This window comes from Tupaia chinensis, unplaced genomic scaffold, assembly GCF_000334495.1.
Source record: "Tupaia chinensis unplaced genomic scaffold, TupChi_1.0 Scaffold000044_1, whole genome shotgun sequence".
Lineage (NCBI taxonomy): Eukaryota > Metazoa > Chordata > Mammalia > Scandentia > Tupaiidae > Tupaia > Tupaia belangeri.
In genome coordinates, this window is record NW_006159500.1 from 2,916,247 (window position 1) to 2,938,465 (window position 22,219).

Here is a 22,219-nt window from a genome sequence, read left to right on the forward strand (position 1 = left end):
TGTTAGACTTTAGATCATTTTACATGGTTTTTTTTTTTTTGTGGCTGCAGGGCAGGTACACTTACCAGAAAGAGATGAGGGATGAGGGGGTGGAAGAGTGAGAAACCATCCCCCAGAGAGTAATCACCCTCCTCATGCTGCAATTGCTTCTCCTCCTTTCTCCTCTTAGGATTTGGGGCATGTACCCATATGTGCCTGGCACAATTTCCAGGACTCAAATTGCAGAGCTGGCCATGTGGGATACAGTTGCCTTAATCTCTATGCCACCTGCTGGCCCTCTACATAAATTTTTTATTTCACTTTTAGAATGAAATCCTAAGGTATCTTCCAAAGAGAAAGTATGTGTACAGGCTTTGAAACTTCTTAGCTGCGTGACCTTGGGCAAGTCACTTACTTTCACTGTACCTCAGTTTCCACATTTGTAAAATGTTAATAATAACAACTTTATAGAACTGTTGTGAAAATTAAGGAGTTAATACATGAAAAGTACCTAAAAAACAGTTCTTAGGCCATACTTTTAAACACATTTTAACTTTGATTCAATATTTTAAATTTAATTTCATAAGTTAGTTTAACCTACAAAAAGAAGAGACTAACTGTATTTGCTTACGGGCTAAATACTAAATTTAATTAGAGCTTATCGAAAAATATACAACTCACTTTTTCCTCTATGGTTTTTTTAAGATTGGGCTATTTTCCTACTCTTGATGAAAATGCTGTAAATTCCCTAAGGAAAGACCCAAATGAATAACCTTATTTGTTGGTATCACAGTTAAACGTACTGGGGAGTAAGGAGAAGAGTCTATGTGTAAAAAAAGTAGATGCTCTGGGAGTAGGTAGTAAGATGCATCAGGGTAAAGAGATGTATTTCATAAGGTCTATGTAACTTCTAGAGTAGTTGAATATTCAAGTTTGCATTTCCCAGCATTCAAAGAAAACTGATGATCTGATTAGTTAGAATTTTAGTAGTCCCCGTTAAAAAAATTTAAAAACAGATGCCAATAACTCAAGGGAACAACCTATTATGGTTGTCAGGAACAGGAATTACTATATTATAGTATTACTATATGCATAGTTACTTTACAAGTAAGGAAACTGAGATAAAGAGGTTACGAAATTTACTCAAAGCTACACCTGCCAACAATTGGGATTCAGAATTGGGAAGACCAGTCTCATGGTTTGGACCACTTCATTATACTCTTTCTGGTACACAAAGCACACTTTCTTCTTTTTCTTTTTTTCCAGTTTACTTTTTTTTTTTTTTTTAATAGTGCTACAAATTCACATGTTTAGAATAGGTTAGGATAGGATTCTGTGCTCAGGTTCATGACATAAGGCCATCCTGACCTTGTTCTTAACAACCTAAAGAACCAAATCATATCTAGCTTAATGGCTCTCTGCTAGTCATCTCAACTCTCTTTCAGGTTTTTCAGTAAAACTACCAAGAAGTCTCATGTTTACTTGGGTATCATTGTTTTGCAGGTTCCCTGCCTATTCTTTCCTTTTCCTACCCTCACATCCTGTCACCAAACCTGTGGACCCTCCTCCTACATATTTAAAAAACAATTTTTTTTAAAGGAGAGTTTCGCTGTAGGGCACATATGCTCACCAGAGATATAGAGAGACACACAGAGAGAGAAAGTGAGAAATCACCTCCCAGGCGGGATGACTACGCTGTGATCCCTTCTCCTCATTCTCCTCTTAGGATTTTGGGCATGCACGCACATGTGCCTGGAGTGAGTTTTAAGCTCCTGGGTCCAGGACTTGAACCTCAGCCAGCCATGTGGGAGTCCAGCGCTGTAACCAGTACACCACCAGCTGACTCCATATTTATAAAATCTAGACCTTTCCTTCCCCTCCAACATCACTCTTTATACCAGCTCTCCTCCAGATCCATGTGATAATCTTCTAACTGCCTCTCAGAACAAACACACAAAAGGTTAACATCCTAAAGGATTTCTTTAGCAGCCATTGCTTGAAAAATCTTTAAAAAGCCTTTTAAAAGAGATTAAAAAATAGTTGCATTTCAAAAAAGAAATACCCTAATATTTCCCAACTCAATTTTCATTATGTAAAAAGCATTAACCTGACATAACATTGCAATCAGGATTAAGTTTAAGATACTAGTATAATCCACATTTGTAACCAAAATAACAAATTTCATAATGGCTTGTAAATCTGTCTTTGAAATATCCATTTTACCATAAAGAAAATAGTGTTTACAAGTGCATAGCAGAACCCTGTACTTACTATTTAACAGTGAAGGAATTAAAAGAAGGCAAAGATTATTTCTATAATGCTTTCTTCTTTTTTCTGTTAGACTTATCACTATAATTTTAATGAATATTTTACTATAAACTTGGTCTGACTTTTGGACCATTATATTTAATTTAAAATCACAATGAAAATAAGTATCAGCTTTTAAATGTGCTTCTGTTTAAGTAGTATTGTGCCTAGTATAATTTTGAAAAATATAGACAAGGAACTCTCCACTTTTAATACATGAAGATGGGCCAATATGATCAATCAATCAATCAATCAATCAAAGAGTCGACCAACTATTAAAAGTATCTCTGTGTCTGAGGCTCATATGAACTCAAAAACTAGTTATTTTTTGTGGCTCAGTTTTATTTCTTATGACTCTGTCATTCAGAAGACGAGGACATACATGTAGATCCTCTGAAGAACCCTCCCTACCCGTAAGAGAAATAGAGCATCATTTAGAGCTGACATTTGCATAGACTGTGGCAACCTGAACATCAGCCTGTTTAGGCTTGTGCTGCTATTTCTTCTGCCAATACAGCTCTTACGCAATTCAGTTCTCTATTTCATGGCTGTACTCTCAGATTCCCCTTGGTCACCTTTTATAAAATGCTACCCCTCTCACTTGCTGACCCCTGATTCATTTTCTTCTTTGTGTTTATTATTCCCTGATACATTTATCTGATTGAAGGTGGCTTCCTCCCTCCAGAATGTCAGCTCTATCAGAGCAAAGATTTTGTTTTGCAAATTAAGTCTCCCAAAGTGCCTTGACAGCTGTTTCATGAAGGGTTCAATGAATACTTGTTGAACGAATGAATGAAATAAATCTTCCCTGCACTTGGCTAACCTTTACAAAGACAGTCTTTTGAAAACACAATAATATCTTATTATTATTATTATTATTATTATTATTGGCTCTTTTGTAGCACCTATTTCAGCAAAAAATGGGGAGTTGTGTGCTTTATTGTTTGTCTTCTCCACAGCATAGAGATGGATACTATTCCAAAAAGAGAGAGAAGAACAACATATTTGCATCTCTCAGGCTGGGACGGAGGAATGGCTGAGTAACATCACATGATCCTGCTGATGCTGTATTTCTGACCCTCTAATCTTTCCTTGATGACGAAACAGCTAAAAGTATAAATAAACTACAATTGGTTAAATAATAATATAACAACTACTTTGATACTTCTTGTAGGAGCTGTTTTACAGATAACCATAATAATAACCATATTTTCAGACAGACTGTATTACTGGTTAACACAGTTCGTTTTTGTCATCCAGTTCTGAGACTTAGGATCATAGTGGGGAAAAAAATGTAAGGGATCATGATGAATACTCTCATTTTACAAACAAGTTGTGGAGGTCCAGAAAAGCTCCACCCACTTACCCAGAGTTATGTGGGGAGTAAAACTGGCAGACAAAAGACTACATGGTTTCCTTCAAAATTCAGAGCTCTTCTCTATCCTCCCTTTTATACCAACAAATAAGTTATTTGTTAATAAAAATGAGTCATGAAATCATGTCAACATGCCGCATAATATTCTGAACATAAAATGAAATCCATGGCTTAACATAGCTACACTGAATAGATGTTATTATTTTGCATTAAAGGTCATTACCTTTAGGGAATTATAACATTAGTTGCAGCAGCATGTAGCAATCTTTATGATGCCTTTATACAACTACTCCATAGGTAAAAGCAAAAGAAGATTTTTAAATTAAAAGATGATGATAGAGGGGGCCAGCAGGTGGCATTGTGATTAAGGTGTTAGACTCCCACATGGTTGAATGTGGTTCAAGTCCTGGACCTGGTGGCCTACTTTCTCATTTTCTCTCTCTCTCTCTCTCTCTGGTGAGCACATGTGCCCTGTAGAAAATTTAAAATAATAATAAATAAAATGTAAAAAAAAGATGAAAGGATATAATTAGAACTTGAGGCAAATTAGAGGAGTATGTGAAGTAAAGAAGTGACAAATTTATTATCAGACTATAAACACAGAATGGTCTTCAAAAAACTCTTAGAAATGCATATGCAAAAAATTATGCATGGGTTTAAAACATTTTGAGATTAAGAGAATTCACACTTTAATTCCATTTTTCCATGAGCTTTCTGAAGTCTCTTCATATGTGTATTGATGCAACATACATAAATATAATGCTCCATCCTAACATGTTTATAGTGTGGACAGAGTGGGTTTACCCTGAAACTGGTGAAGCTTAAGCTTCAGGACTCTCAGTTGCATGAGCACCTTCCATGGCCCTGGAGAAGCTCTAGCAAGGTGTTCACATGGCTATGTTTCATGGCGCTTGCAATTGGCTAATAGGGTTACGCAGTTCTGTTGTGTAAGTCATTCTCAGCATAGAAAAAGCTTCTAAGAACTCCTATGCCCCACTGTGCTGACGCTCTCAGCATCATGACTCAAGACGGGGTGACACACTGTTTAATGAATGACGTCAATTCAAAGAATAGGAAGATAGTCACTGCACAAAGAAGGTTAAAATTCCCTGAACTCTAAGTCAGATAGAGATTTTTCCAATTCAATTGTAATTCTAAAAGTCTAATGATATTATTAATAAGGAGTTGTGAAAGTAAAATACATATGAACAAAAAACAAAAAAACAGTGGCCCACCAAGCTAGAGGCAGAATTATCTTTCTCTTCTCTCTATAGAAAATATAAAATTGGGGACCAGCAGTTGGCATAATGGCTATGTCGCTGGACTCTCATGTAGTCAACCGCAGTTAGAGTTCCAGACCCGGTGGCTTAAACTCAGGCCGGGCGTGTGTGTGTGTGTGTGTGTGTGTGTGTGTGTGTACCCAAGATCCCGAGAGGAGAATGGAGGAGAAGGGATCGAGTTGTGGCCATCCCCCGGGGGGGCGGTGATTTCTCACTTTCTATTTCTATCTCTCTGTCTCTCTCTGTGTCTCCAGCAAACACACACACCCTATAGCAAAAATCTCTCTCTCAAAAAAAAAAAAATCAATGGTCTTTATTTTAAAAATATTCTTAAAAAGAGATTAATCATATTACAACTTACTAGGATCGATGAAATGACTTTCTTTATATATATATATATATATATATATATACACACACACACATATATATACACACACATATAGGGGATGTATACTGGCTGGAGAGACAGAGACAGAGAGACAGAAAGCAAGAAATCACTCCTTCCCCTCCCAGGGGATGGCCATGCCATAATCCTTTTTCCTCCATTCTCCTCTAAGGATATTGGGCACACACAATATCTGGCATGAATTTCAAGCCTTTGGGTCCAGGCACACATGCATCTGCTGAGTTTCAAGCTATTGGGTCCACAACTACATACTGCGGTTGGCCATCAAGCTGTTGGGTCCACAACTACATACTGCGGTTGGCCATGTGGGAGTCCAGTGACAGAACTGCTATACCATCTGCCGATTTCTTGAAATGACTTTTAAGTAACTGTTTACACAAGAGACATGCCATTCATTTTCTTGACTGTGTCAGAGATAAATGTGAATGAAGTGTACATTGACCCTCATCAAACTCAGTGACTCAACAAAAGCCTCAAGAGAACCTCTAACTTCTAAAACTTGCTAACTGGACTACTTCTGTGCACTGCTGGCCAGCAGAATCCTAAAAAAAACATGTTAGGTCAAGTTTCTAATCTCAAGAATGAAAAAGCACAGGAACAAGTAGCAATTATATGCTAATCAAATGAAGGCCATGTGAAGTACATAAATATCTGTCCATTGGCAATAGCCCATTTACTGTAATACGGAGACTGTAAATACCTCCTAGAGACAGGAAGTTTCTAAAGTTCATAAATAAACTTTTTCTTTTCTTCCCAGTCCTCTTAGGTGGTTACCATAAAAACAAACAACTTAAAGAATAGCTTGATTTGATATAAAATCAAGCCCAGTTAAAAATAGAAACAGTAGTAATAGCAAAAATAGTACTTATTCTCTTCCTCAGAATAATAGCCTTACAAGTAGGCCCATAATTCCCTGTGGTCAGATGAATTCCAGAATTCAAATAACTTAATTAAATTATAGATTTTTGCAAGGTGATATGGTCCAGGAACCACACTTCATGCAATACCATCTTCAAAGTCTGGGGCAATGCTTTATAATCAAACCCATTAGTATTTCCGCAGCGAAATGCATGAAGATTCATAAGTCATAGAAATAAAGGTTATAAATAACCTTAAATCATTCCAAGTCAGGTCTTGCTGCTAAATGAATTCAGCTTATGTCAGGCATTGCCACTATATATATATATTTTTTTTTAAATTGGTTTATGGCTTTTTTGAATTGTGTGGTTTTTTGCTTGTTTGTTTTTTGTAGTATGAAATTACAGATTAGGGATTGTGAGCCTGTATCTACAATATCACTTTCTATTTCTTTTTACCTTTACAGTGGAAAGATAAACCAACTGATGCATAGTCTCCCAAGGCCTGGATAGTTTTGTTCTTGTTGTTTATTTGGTTATACCCTCTCCAACAATCCCAGGACTTTTCAAATCATATCACTGCAGAGGAGCTAATATCCTCTTGGGGGTTGATATTGGTTGCCGGGAGCAGCCTCTTTCTTGAAGGGTCCAGTCTTAGAAACAAGCTGCTATTTCAAATGTAGCACAGAGTCACAGAAGGAGGAGAGAACTGATCTCATAGAATTTATAGGGGGAAAAAGTACTGCCAGAAATCATGTCTTGAGATAGCACAGTGGGCCCATAAATACTGCAGGCTCGCAGAGTGTCTGGACAGAGCCCTGCCGAGGACTCCCGGAGCACAAGTGATACTGCAGCCATTACTCAGAACTAAGACCTTGGAGACAAGCTGGGCTTTGGGAGCTGCATGTAAACAACACCATTTGATGTTGAAAGATCACAGTTACGGAATGGATGCTCTCCAGCCATGTAGAACTCTCTGCTCTGACTGGAGCACATCTTAGTGGGATCAACACATTCTTTCATCTTTTCAAGATTGATAAATGGAGAGTAGGACCATGAACTTGAGTTTGTAAAGAGTGGAAAGAGAGAAAAGAGATAAATGTAGAACTTTTAGGGAAGCTTTTCTTTCTTTCTTTCTTTCTTTCTATCTTTCTTTCTTTCTTTCTTTCTTTCTTTCTTTCTTTCTTTCTTTCTTTAGTTTTTGCCATAGGGTGCATGTGCTCACCAGAGAAAGACAGACAGAAAGAGAAAGAGAGACAGAGAGAGAAAGAGGTAGAGGGGGAAGTGAGAAGTCATCCCTCGGGGTGGGGGGAGTAGGGAGAGATAGCCACACCACAATCCCTTCTACTCCATTCCTATCTTGGGGTTCTTGGCACACATGCACACACACTCATTATGATTTTCTTTTCTTTTTTGGGGGGGACAGTTTTTTTGTTATAGGGTGCGTGCGCTTGCCAGTGATTTTCTTTTCTTTTTTTGGGGGGAGAGTTTTTTTGTTATAGGGTGTGTGCGCTTGCCAGAAAGACAGAGAGAGACAGAGAGATAGAGATAGAAAGCGAGAAATCACCCCCTGGGAGGATGGCCACGCTGCAATCCCTTCTCCTCCATTCTCCTCTCGGTATTTTGGGCACACACGCACACACGCCTGGCATGAGTTTAAGCCACCAGGTCCGGGACTCAAACTGTGGTTGACTACATGGGAGTCCAGTGACATAGCCATTATACTAACTGCTGGTCCCAGCCCATTGTGATTTTCAACTTGTCAGGTCTGGGACTTGAACTGTGGCCGGACATGTGGGAATCCAGTACCTTAACCACCATGCCACCTCCTGACCATAGGGAAGCTTTTAAAAAGCCAGACACTGTCAATCCTAGAGGAGATTGCATATTATTCTAGGCTAGGGTGTTCTAAAAAAAAACTTGCCTCATTCTACATTACAATGTGAAAAATGTAATAAGCAACATGAAGATACTGGTATATGAGCAGTTATGATAATTATATTTTTTCTTTTCTTCTCTCTCTCTCTCTCTCTCTTTTTAGCTAAGAACTTTTTTCAAGGACAGCACTATTCACTAGGGAGAAAATACTGTCACAGTGCCTAAAAGTATCAAGGAACACAGTAAAACACTCACTTGCTACTTCGTAATTTTTCTTCTTCAAAATGGTTCTGCCCTAAACAAGATCATTATTTTCCGGATGATGAATATTTTGATAGTTCTAAAGACTTCTGCTCAAATATTTCATTGGAGGCAGCTGTGCATACTTATTCTGCTAGTAACAACAACAAAGTAGAACAATACTAATATTACACTTAGATTTTTATTCCCTTTTTAAATGAGTCTGCCAGAAAAATCTTTAGAGCATTAGCTCTCCTTGGCTCATGGCATCAAAATAATCTACTGTAAGTAGAGCAACATCTTCATAACATGGCTATTCTGAAAGCATTAATTTAGGAATAGTGCCTAATACATGACTTGTGTAGTTTTAAGCATATAAAGCTTAATTTCCAAGGCAGCTAGTTTAGTATATTTCTTCATTTTCATGTTTGTCTTCTGCTACAAAAGCCTCTATGGATATAGAAGGCTGTATAAATCTGTGTATTTTGCTTTATAATGTGACATATCTATACAAATTTGTTCTATTAATTTGAAAATTTTATTAAAAGCATAACTAAGTTTGTTCTCTAGTGTGCATGAGCTCCTTGACTGATACTGCTTTAAGCAAATTATTTTCATTATTTTTGTTACCTTACAGTACATCAACTATCTACAGAGTATTATGGAACACGGAGGTCAGGGCAAAGGGGGAGAAAAGCTACCTGGAAAGATGAGAATTTGGTTCTAGTGGGCATTTTATAAAAAATAATTCCCAGATCATGGGTAAAATAAATGCATGAAGAATAGCTATATAGGGAGTTGTGTTCTTGGCCAAGCCAACAATCGTCTCGGCTCTCAGTAGGCATGTACTTGGCTGCCGTCACTCCAGTCAGACAGTGCTACATATCCTAACAGGCAGGGTGGCTTCTGGCTCTCATGAAATACAAGCTCAACTTGCCTGTCTTGTGTCTGCACAGACGGATTGCAGCTCATGAGTTCTTGAAGTTTAGGGGCCTCAGTAAAGGAGCAGCAGTTCGAATTGTGGGTCAAAAGCTGGGCAGGAAAAAAAATGGTTACTATCTAGGACAATGTTTTGTGGCAACCCAGGTGGGAAGTGTCCTGGGGCCTTTTGGTCCCAAATGACAGAGATGGGAATGTGACTGAAAGGATTCCACAGATATTACTTTAATTACAAACAGTTCTATTTTGCATGAGAGGAAATCTTTGAATTACTCTTAAACCTGTCAAAAGAAAACAAATGTAACTTTGGTAAAATATGATGACCAGTTGAGATACATATGATTTTAGCAATAGAAATCACCAATTTAGAGAAATGAGTATGTCCAAAAGCTTTGGTCAGTCCAAATGATCAATGAAACAATTTTCTGGAAATGGAAATCTAGTATTTATACCAATACCTCTGTTTTATCCATCAAAAACATACTCCCAGTGGAATTTAGCTTATTTTTAACTGAGGAAATATATTTGAAAGATAGTATTATAAGAGGGACCGTTTATGGAAGCACAGTAATTTCCATTTTATACATCTACTAAAATCTGACATTAAAAATTGAGAGGTCAAATAAAGTAGAAGAACACAAATCAATAAAAATTCTCAAAAACATTCTGTATTGGAACTAAAAACTGTATTGGTTCTTTAAAACTTAAGACCGTTTTCATAAACTGTAAAAGAGCCAAGGTTTAAAACCAACTGTTATCCATGTTCTGTTTTATATTTGTTTATTCTAAAACGGAGGTTGCTAGTAAAAATTTCTGTTTTGACTGAGTTTATTAGTGGATAGGCTATTGGATTTGCAAGCCTTTCTTCCTGGAGAAATGTGACAGTGTGTGATTTATTGTACTTAATATTTTGCCCCTTAGTCACTTCCCTGGCTGAAATTCCCAAACCTCATTAGGGGACTTCTTCCAGTTTATGGCAGATGGACAATGACCACAGGATGTGAAATGAACAGCTGTCCTCCTCCCTTTTCGTGCCTTTCTCCCTTCCAGTCCTATCTCAATCCTCTCATGAAATATTTGTATTTCTTTATTATCACTGTCACTCATTTTGTAAGAGAAAGAGGTTGATTCTCTCCTAATTTGTGCAATGCCATGCCCTCTTCCAAGTACTTCAAAGTGCTACCTTTTGCAAGTTGCCACCTAAGCCCACAGTATGTAACTTGAACCAGAGCCTATGTTGGGAAAAAAGATGAGGGAAAGAAATGTCAGGCTTTGCCAGGTTTCCTGCCAGGCAGTCCTTCTTTCTCCAGAGCTCATATAACCTACACCTGAGTGCTCCTGCCTGGCCTACTTTTAGGAGAACTAATCCCCACCTCCTTCCAGCAGCAAGGGTTAAGTACTTCTCCTCCTCCACCTCCAGTTATCTGCACCCTCGGCATTACCATCTTTGTTGCTGGATGGCTTAGATCATGATTCAGTTCTTACAATGTCTCTGTCTTGTTCTCCCTGCAGACTGCCATTTGCCTAACCTTCATGGTGACATTGACACTGTGAGTAGAACTATGTCTGCTCTTGTCAGTCTGCCTCCCAAATGATGAGGTCCTGCCTCTGGCCCTGCCTGTTTCTAGGACTTTCCAACAAGCTGCCCTCTCCCTTTCCTCTATGGGCTGCACCCCTTAGTTGGCAATCCGTGTTTACTGCCTTCCTTGGCTTCTGCCCACCTGTGGACTTCCTTCCATCCATTTGATAACAGACTTCTTGAAAACTGGGAAGTGTCTTAGAATTTGCTTTCCCCACAGTGGATATAGGTATATTGAGATATATAATACATATGCCAAGATCTTCTCTCTGACAGAAGAGTCCTCGATGAAAAGTCCTTGATTAATTAGTAAGAGAGTAGAAATTGCTGCTTCGGTTAAGTCGTAATGCTGTTCATGAATTTTATTCAGTATACTCCCTTGTCTCAGAAGTCAAGAATGAGCATGGCATTGAGCACCAATGTGGAACAGCATTAAATCCCCTTTCTAACCTATGAATTTAATCCAATTCAGTTGATATTTATTTAGTTCTAGCTGGGAACCAAATTCTGTCCCAAGAAGGGTGGTTGTCCATTCTTTAGCCCTCAAGGAGCATCTAAGTTATAAAGAATGAAGGTAGAGATGCAGAAGTAGCCAATGTTTTAATCGAAACGGAGTGAAGCAGCTGTCATAAAATAAATTCAGAGGAAGTAGAAATTGAGAAATATGAGGCTGGGGCAATGGGATAAATATTCACAGAGAAGTGTTGGAGAGAGACCTTTTGGTCTATATCAGTGATCTTTTTTTTTTTTTGTTCTCATGCTGTAGTTCCTGTATCTCTTCTACTGGAATACCACCTGATAAATATTAATAGAACATAGCTATGGATGAATTATTGATATTTATTTTTTAGGACTTAGGTGAATAATAATTTGAATGTTTCAAAAGAAAAAGGAAATAGTATCTACTTACAAATTGTGTATTTTAATTCATATGATCTTTTTTCTTTTTTTCCTTTTTTTTTTTTTTTTTTTGAGAGGTTTTTGCTGTATGGTGCATGCGCTTGCCAGGGAGAGTAAGAGAGACAGAGAAACAGAAAGTGAGAAATCACCCTCAAAGGGGGATGGCCACATTGCAATCCCTTCTCCTCCATTCTCCTCTCAGGTATTTGGGCATGCACGTGTGAGCTTTAAGCTGACAGGTCTGGGACTCGAACTGCAGTTGACTATGTGGGAGTCCAGCAACATAACCACTAGGCCATCTGCTGGTCGCCATATAAAATTTTTAAAATGAGCTGTCAGTTCTAATCATTCAAAGGGGCAGCCTATAGCCTGGTGATTAAGGGAGCCAGATCCCAAGTGGCCAATGATAGGGTTTGAATACTGCCCTGGTGCCTTGAAAAATATACCAAGCATGTGTATACGTGTTCAAAATTCTGACAAGATAGAACACTGAAGGAAAAGAGATGGTGGCATGATCATGCCCCATTTGGGGAGGGGGTACTTTCTCCCTCTCCTTCTCGATCCGTCTTTCTTTGGTGAGACAGACATGACCTCTGCTAAAGAAAACAAAACAAACAAACAAAAGGAAAGGAAAAAAATCCACCAACACTTAGAATTAATCTCAACAATGCTTACCAGAACCTTATGCTTAGGAGAATCTTACAGTATTTCAGAATTTAAAATATATGTAGATATACATCTGCATATGTATCTATTAATATATTTGTAAACATCATTTAAACTTGTCTTTTAAAATTCCCTAAAATAGAGCAGGTTAACTTTGGGATGAAGAAGCGGGGCATCTTAAATCATAATCCATTTCATACCTTTATTTATTAAAATTAGATAACATATAAATGCTTTCTGTGTTAATACAGATCTTTGAAGATCTGAAAATCAAGTCTTAAATCTTATTTTAATATGTTTTATGTCCAGGAATCTTATACTCAAATAAAATATGTCATAGTTAACCTTTCAAAGCATATATATTAAATTAGTTTTGCTATTAGAATTTTCTAAACTTCTGGCTTTAATTTACATTCATTTGAGCTCAGACTATCAGAGATTTTGTTAGACTCATACAAATTTTAAAGTTTCAGAGGAAGTTTTCACTATTTCATAATAAGTTCTCTAAGGTCTTTCTCACTGAAGAGACTGAAACTTTGGGGAAAAATGATTATCTAATTTGAAATATATTTCAGTTAAATTCATTGAGGAAATGAGCAATAATTCACACCAAGGCACGAAGAGCTGTTTCCCCTCCCCCTGCACTACCTGTTTTAAAGGAATTGAGAGAATGTTTACCTACTGAAGCAAAGTCCGAGTAATTAAGATGTTTATGAATAAGGCTCAACAGAAAAACTAACTGCTTCTCTAATACCTCTTACTGGTGACATTTTATTCCTTTTATTAAAAAAAATCAAGCCTCTTTTCTTTTACAAAAATATCAAATCTCTTTTCTTTTACAAAGCAATCTCCGGGAACCAGCAGTTAGCGTAATGGCTATGTTGCTGGACTCCCACGTAGTCGACCGCAGTTTGCGTCCCAGACCCGGTGGCTTAAAACTCATGCTGGGCGTGTGTGTGTGTGTGTGTGTGTGTGTGCTCAAGATCCCGAGAGCAGAATGGAGGAGAAGGGATTGTGGCGTGACCATCCCCCCTGGGGGGTGATTTCTCACTTTCTGTCTCTATGTCTCTGTCTGTCTGGCAAGTTCATGCGCCCTATAGTGAAAACCTGTCCAAAAAAATAAATAAATAAAATAAAGCAATCTTCTAATTCAGTGAAGAATACCTCTAACTTTTGTAATTTTTCTAGCATTTATTTTTAAAAATAGACTCAAAGTGAGTAGCTCTTGATTATATCAGACTCCATGGCACGTATAGTATGGAAAGAGAACAGTTCAGGCTTAAGAACACTTTCATATCTTAATATGTAAATATAAAGCATTTAAAACTTAATAGCTTTCCTCTGTCTTGACATAAGAACAAACAAATAAAATGCAGTAAAAAAAAAATACACATACACTCTAACACATCCCACATGTAAATAAAACACTTATAAGCATATCTTTAAGTAACACTGAAGAAGAAATGTGTTAATGTTATAAATTTTGGGACCAGCAGGGGGCATGGTAGTTAAGGTGCTGGACACTCCCACATGGCCTACCATGGTTAGAGTCCCGGACCTGGTGGCTTGCTTTCTCACTGATTCTCTCTCTCTCTCTCTCTGTATGTGTGTGTGTGTCTCTCTCTGTTCAAATGGAAATAAATGAATGAATAAATAAAACTAAATAAATAATTCTAAAACAAAAAATAAATAAATTATGAACAAATGACAGATTCTAGTCAGATAGGTAACTATGGGTATAATTCCTGTCTACTTGCTTCACTGGAAACCTACTTTTTGGTGATTTCCAGTTTCCTTATGGGCTATCTTTTCCACTGTTGAGGTCCTCAGATCACCTCCCCAAACCTCCTTTTGGCACAAAAGACTACATCACACCGGTTTAGCATTTGATTATATATGATTACAGATATCTCTATAATGATGACTTGTCATTCAGGCAAAAAATATTTACGAGCATCTATTTGTTGTGAGTCTCAGGGGTAGGGGTGGAGGATTCCATGATGGATAAGGCAGATTTGCCTTCCAAACCAAACTACTTATTCTTCATGCTCTAGTTTTTTTTTTTTTTTTTAAGAATTATTTAGTTATTTAATTTTTTATTTGTTGTTATTAGTTTTTAATTTGACCAGAGAGAGAAAGGGAAAGTGAGGAAGCAAGCTGCTATGCCTGAGACTTTGAAGCATAGTGGGCCATGTGGGAGTTAGTGCCCCAACCACTATGTTACCTGTCAGCTTCCATGTTGTAGTTTTTAAATGCTTTACCTTTAATCCTTATTTGGCTAATAAAGCCTATTAATCTGAAGAAGGAGCTGGGCAGAATTGAACAAGTGTATTACTTGGTAAATTCTTATAGTAAATTCAATGTAGATTTATATAAAAGAAGTGATATGTCTACCCTTAACGGAATTAGTGAAATCATTTTTCTTAAGAATTAATTTTATTATATTTCTGTAGTGCTCAAGAGAGGAAGAAGCCCTTTTGCAGATCTCTGCTAAGTATGTAAATGAAATTATTTCATTTTAAATAAGTTAAAGTCCCATTTCAAACCCTGTAAGGTAAGTAAATACCCCCATCCAATACAGATTGCCTCTTTAGATAGACACGATTTTATCTGACTTGCTTTCAGCCACTGAGACAGGCCTTCTGCCCTAGGAGGGCACTCATGTCTCCCTCAACTCCTTGTTATGATCTCTCTTCTTATCACCTGGAAAACCTTCTCTGTCCCTTCAAGTGTCTCATATAGTTGCTTCCAGGGATTCTCATTGCTTTTTGTTTCTCAGCCTATTTTCTCAAAGTTCAAGATTAGTACAAATAAAAAGCAATAATGGCCTCAAGAATTCTTCTTTCTAAAAAGGCTCTCTGAATTGCACTACCGTGAAGGATCCAGTTGGGCCCTGCCACCACCAAGATGTGTATACACTGCCACCTCGATCTGTGACAATCTGGCATTGTCTAGGGATTACATTCCATGTGTGCCTGGTGCTTCCCATGACAGGGAATGCTGTAAAAATGTTCTATGTCCTCACTTTTTTGCCTTCCCATGGTTCATGTTAGCTCAGGACAATGCTAGGCACACGGCAAATATTCAGCAAAACTTTCATTGAACGATAGACACAAAACACTAGTAGCATTTGCCTTGGACTCACAACCTTATCTGGGAAAACAGGTTGGGGGCCTCTGTAAGATAATGGTTTGCAAGGGCATCATCTCAAATTTTTCTTCCTATCCCAGAGGAAATCTAAAGGAAATGGGTAAATGCCCCTAAGGCTACAACCATAAATTCCACAAGTTGAATCTAATGAATCAAGTGAGGATTGTAGCAAATCGATGCCTCAGCACAGAAATGAATACATGATCTTTCATTGGAATGGAAAAATGAAAAGTTCTTCTAGGAATATTTTTGGACACATTTCAGCATGATTTAGCTGCTGCTAACCAGATACATTTCAGCTTACAGAACTGCATTTTCAAGATGCTTTAACTTTAAAAATCATTTGGCCCTATAGCAAAAATCTCTCAAATAAAATCATTTGGTTAAGATAGTCTGTATATTTAGGTATATAGATATATGTATGTACATGTGCATGTATGGATGTATCTGTATGTTTATACATATATACATGTATATAGTTGAATAAAATTGGGATAATATTGCTATTACGCATTGGCATGACAGTATTGGAGACACTCCTTAGTAACACAAACTATTTCTGTATAACTTATCTCCAAGATACTTGGGACTCTTATGGACAACACTTTTTGAGTAATTGAAACTGTTTATAAGAGCAATACAAAATATAAAAAAATAATTTCTTCCACTGTTATTATGTGCATAATTATGTGCACATAATCACCATCAAGGCCATAAGTGACAATGGACTCCCCTAGAAAATTGCTGATATAACATGCACATCACAACAAAGATTTAACAGCTTAAAGGACTTCTTAAGGAGTGACACTAAAATAGACTGGCCATAGTTAACCACGTTATTAGTGTAGATTTGGAGAATACCACAAAACACACCAAAATATAAATGTTGAAGTGTCAAAATGCCTTTCTGTATGACATACACTAAATATATTTTCTGAACTGAGTATAAATGAAGTGGCTACTAATCTACAATTGCTATTTTGCTAGTTAGTGAGTACTATGGGCTTGTAGAGTGCAGGATGAACACATCCAATTGTGACATCTCTAGAATTTGGTGCGTGCATTGGTCAATCCCTCACATCACCACTGAAACAGAGTGATCTTTTCCTCAGACCCCAAAACACCCAACTAGACAAATGATTATTAGATACACAACACATTTCTGGAAAGTTCTGCCCACCATACTGTGCTCACCATACAACATCATACACACAATGGTTGGCTACTGCATGGTTTCTCTGCCACCCTAACTATCTTGGTTCCCAAGAATTTTTACTCTGAAAAATGTAGTCAATTCTGCCATGAAGTTTCTAGGTAATACATTATAATTTCTTTTACTTAATATTTTGTTTAATTCTCAATGTCATATTAAAATTTCACTTCTGATTCTAAAACTGCCACTCAAAAATCTTTCTAAATGTATTTTTTAGTTACAAACTTGAGATATCTCTCTTTCTCCTTTTTTCTCCCTCTCACCTTCCCTCCCTTCCTCCCTCACTCCCTCTTTCCATGTCTCCCTGCCATCTCCTCCCACTCCAATTTTGTCACTCCTCTGGTTTTCTAACCCAGGATTCAACACCATGGTTTAAACCACACAAGCTGGCTTGATGTATTGCTGCCCTTGGCTTGTGGGGAAATGCAAGACTCTAAGTCACGCATTTGGGACTAGTCCCAAGACATTAGGTCTGGTACTTATTCTGGGTTTCAAGTCTCAGCTACTAAACTCTGCATTTTCTGTCCCTTCTTGGTCTTGTCACATCAGCTCTGTTGTAACTAGCGTTGTAATTGATGTGACTGAGAGGCAAGGAAACAGAGAATCCGTGCCAGATTATCAGCAGTATCCCTTTTACTATTCATAAAAATTGGCTTTTTTTTTTTTTTCCTTTTAAAGAAGGATAATGTCATTGGTACTGGATCTTTCTTCTTTTGAATAAAATGCAAATACTAAACAACTGTGAGACATATATTTTAAACTAGATTCTCCTGTGTTCTTTATATACTTAAAGATAATATCTGAGATTAATGTGCATGGCTCTAGAAAAAAGTAAGAATAAATACTCAGATAAATAATAGTTACAAATAAATTTATAACTATTATGCAGCTTATTTTTAATATGTAATTCTTAAAAATAATGATTTTTTATTATTTTAACTTTATTTATTTATATTTATTTTTATTCGACCAGAGTTGGGGGTGGAGAGAGAGAAAGAGAAAGAGAAAGATAGAAAGAGAAAGAGAAAGTGAGAAAGCAAGCTCTCAGGTCTGGGACTTGAACTGTAGTCGGCCATGTGGGAGTCCAGCGCCCTTAACTACCACATCACCTGCCGACCACTATTCAGCTTATTTTTATGTCTACTAATACCATAAGGAATCTGAGCACATTTGTTTTGTTTATCTGTTATTCCACAATTTAAAAAATTGTTTTGGGCCCATCCAGGTAGCACAGGTGGGAGGGCACTACTGCTTGAGGCCAGCACTACATGGAAGCCCTGGGTTTGGTCCTTGGGCCAACCGAAACATGCCGGGCCTGGTGGCAGGTGCCAGTAATCCTAGCTGACTGGGAAGCTGGGGCAGAAGGATCATAATAGGGCGAGACCCTGTCAAAACAATTCCTTTCTCTATTTCTTCACCCCCTGCCATTAGAGAAAAAAAAGGTTTATATGCACCCCTACTGTAACAAAATCAACCCTTTAATAAAAGTATTACATACTCATAACAGTATAAGACACTTGTTACTAGAGCAAAGAAAACTTTCTCATTAAAAAGAATTCATGGGGGACCAGCAGTTGGCGTAATGGCTATGTGGCTGGGCTCCCATGTAGTCGACTGTGGTTCAAGTTCCGGACCCGGTGGCTTAAACTCACACCAGGCATGTGTGTGTGCATGCCCAAGATCTTGAGAGGAGAATGGAGGAGAAGGGATTGCAGCGTGGCCATCCCCCCTGGGGTGTGATTTCTCGCTTTCTGTCTCTCTGTCTCTCTCTGTCTTTCTGGCAAGTGCACGTGCCCTATAGCAAAAACCTCTCAAAATTAAAAAAAAAAAAAATCATGGTATTTATTTTTGCTAACACTTTTCTTACAACCACATATGGACTTCTGAATTGTTGGTAAATTATTGGACATAATACTATCAATGTGAGACTAAAATAACCCAAAATGTACTTAGGCAGTTTCACATAATATCTATACAAGCTGAAAAGAGGCGCATTGATGCAGAAGCGACTTGAAGGAAAATTAGGCACTATCAACCATAGTGGCTTCCTGGCCACAGAACACTGACTTGCAATTTGCAATTGATGAGCTACTGAGAGGAACAGTCCTTTTTCATGGGCGGGTCTCTAAGACGTGAGGAGCAAGATGGTGGAGACTGGAGGATGCTGCCGCTGGGTATGACTGCCCGCATGCCAGCAGCCCTCGTGCCACAGGGAGAGGCCGGACGGAGATTCCCATGTTACGGGACCAAGATGCATAAAACCAGGCCCCATCTAGAAGACAGTATCTTACTTACCCTGGAATTTCCCTTTGGAAATTCGTACAAGTTACTTATTCATACATGCCTTTGAAAATGAAAATGGAAAGTAATAACTGCAAACACTTGATCAAAATGTACCTTATTTCACTGACTGCTTTGGGTAGGAACTTTTAATGCTAACACAAAACACTTGAAAGAAATATTGCCAGATATAGTCATTGTTTTCATAATCTATGTCTGACTAAAACATAGATTTATGTCAAACATGAAGCTTTAATTTGTTACTTTCAGCCACCAGTAATTTCCTCTTTCACTATCAGTTAGTCAGAGCTCAAAAAAATTGAGCAGATTTCAATCTTAATCTGAGCAAGACATAACTAGGAAGGTAATTCTGCTGTAATAGAATGAGTCAATGCATTTGAAAGCCATATGTAAATCATTTTTAAATGTCCTGGATTATTTATAGCATTTTTAATACCACTCACTGCTGGAGAGAACACAACGTAGCATTTAAAAATATTTATTTCACTTTTAAAATGGTTTAAATTACTTACTGCAAAGCTCAGACTTATTTTTCTCTAAATCTAAAAGCATTTCACACTATAATCCTGATTGTACACTATGATTAAAACAAATATTTCCAAGTTAAATTGCTATAATTACTTAAAAACACTTACCAATGGAAAACTGAAGAACGGAGGCTGTTGTTGTATTAAGGCCTGTGGTAATCTAAAAAGAGGAATGCACAAAAATAAGACAAGACAGAAAGAAAGGAGGAGAAAGAGAAGAGGAAAATGTGGGCTGGGGGTTGGGGAGCGTTAAAAGAGAGGGAAGAAAGGATACATTAACACAGAAAGCATTTATCAAGTTCCTTAGTTCATTTTCCTCAATATGCCTGAACACAGATATATCTGCTGTTCTCCTGTGGGGGGAACAAAGCTGTGAGATCCTGACTTAGGTCTAAAAGTAAATTTTTCATATCCTGTGAGAACTGTTTTTAGTGGAATCTATAAGGTAGTAAGTGAGGGAATTAGACACAGCTCTCTCCATCCATCCCCCCTCCTCTCCTCTACCCTGCAGATAGATATGCCATAAAAAGACCCCCAAACAGAACTGCAAGATAGAATTAGGAGCAAATGAGTAGAGTAAGATTATTTTGAAAAGTAAATAGAATTACAACAGCCAAAAGGTGCAGGATTTCTTTGGGGGAAGGGTGATAAAAATCTAAAAATTGATTGTGATAATGGTTGCATAACTGTAAGTTAACTAAAGCCCTCAACTGTACACTTTCAATGAATGAATCATAGAATCAGTGGATTACGTAATAGAACTGTGAAAACAAAAGAACTAGTATACTAAATCTAGATATATTCTTCCAACTTATTCCTGCTACTTTTCGCTTCATGAAGAAGCATGTTAAATAATTTTTCCTCTCCTGAAAAAGGAATCGTTCCTTTTTCAAGATCATTCATTTTATTTTTCAAATTTTATTTATTTATTATTTGGAGTAGTGGCTTTGACCTGTATCAGCTCAAATATTGGATTATCAGAAAAGTCATGACACTATTGTTTTTCTATGCAAAAATGTGTCATGACTTTCCTGATGATCTAATAAGTCTCATTTTGTTGAATTGTCAAACCTAGTAAACTGAAGTATAGGATGTTTCACATGACTCCACCCTATAAAATAGGAAGTGTAACACTGAGTTTTTGCTGTGGCAGAATCAGTAAGCTGTCTTACCCTTGCTTCTTACACACCTTAATACCATCCTTAGACAATCCCTGCACTTTGTTAGACCCTGGGCTTTGGGGCCCACACTTGGAGATGGGTCAAGTAAATAGGTGTGGGAATGCCTCTCTGTTCTGCCAGGATTCAGTTGAGAAGTGACTATCAAAAGATCTACAATTTGATTTGGAAAAATGACTGTACGAGTACATTAAATACATGGTTTTCAAGAAGCGGGAGAGGTAATAGAAGGGAGGGCAAAAAAAAAATTTGATAAATTGTCCAGCTAAAAGTTTCAGTGTCAGCTCTTAATTTTTTTTAACCACAGCAAAAATCACTGGTGTCAGGCTGACACAGGAAATCCTCTCTCTATTTAAGTTGAATCTCCCATCATTCGAGATTAGGTTCTAAAATACACTGGCCCATCGTGTCCATAATTCTGTTTCCTGTCCTCTTCCTCTGACCAGAGTCATCAGAGAAAAATGCACCAATAAAATTTCCTTTAAATGTTCACTTAAATTGAATTAATGCTCTTTTCCCCTTTACTTTTGTGCAACTGAATAGATGGATAGATGAATTATGAAACACTTCTGAATCCAGGCTTTTAGGAAGAAGGGTATTACATAACTTAAGAGCACTATTGTTATTATTACTGCAAGTGCATTAATGCAAGGGAAAATCCTGGATACTTATCTTGTTCACATAATAAATGATGCTTGTGTCACCTGCATGATCATATTCCACAGCTGTGATCTTAGCTACCAAATAGCAAGTTGGATGAAATATTGCCAAATTTCACATTACAGGTGCTGAGGGTGACCCTAGATTTTGATTAGTTTACATTTTTTTTCTTCACCAGGGAAGTGGCAAATGGGACTTTACCCATTTATTTTATTAATAAAACTGTCAGCTCCAAGAAAAGATAGGAAAGATGAAGAGAAAAAAAATAGTGATAAGAAGAACTTACCTATATTTACAATTGCGTATTTAAAAATTATTTATTACTTTGGGGAGCACAAATACAAAATTTTAGTCTGCAAAATTTTAAAAAAAAATTTTTTTTTTGAGAGAGATTTTTGCCATAGGGCTCATGCACTCGCCTCGCCAGAAACAGAGAGAGAAAGTGAGAAATCGCCCCCTCCCACCCCCCAGGGGGATGGCCATACCTCAATACTTTCTCCTCCATTCTCCTCTCGGGATTTTGGGCACACACACATGCCCAGAGTGTGTTTTAAACCACTGATTCCAGGATTCGAACCGTGGTCGACTACATGTGAGTCTAATGATGTGACCATTATACCATCTGCTGTTATTAAATTATTAAGCCTTATATCTGATATTCTGAAAAAAAGGGGGGGGCTTTTAAAGAGATTTTGGTAAAATAGCAACTATGCGTGTCTGAAGGAGAACGTTTTTCTACTATACCTTGGTGCTCTCAAATTATTAAATAAACTCCAAACTA

The 22,219-nt window shown here is 37.5% G+C and overlaps 1 protein-coding gene across 1 annotated transcript in view; it reads right to left on the minus strand.

Moving 5' to 3' along the window:
* Window positions 1-22,219, minus strand: part of RELN (reelin) — a 375,213-nt gene that overhangs the window by 234,116 nt on the left and 118,878 nt on the right. Inside the window, exon 6 of the mRNA XM_006140794.3 lies at window positions 19,709-19,760. Coding sequence (XP_006140856.1) covers window positions 19,709-19,760 — 52 coding nt within the window. The remainder of the gene's footprint in view (window positions 1-19,708; window positions 19,761-22,219) is intronic.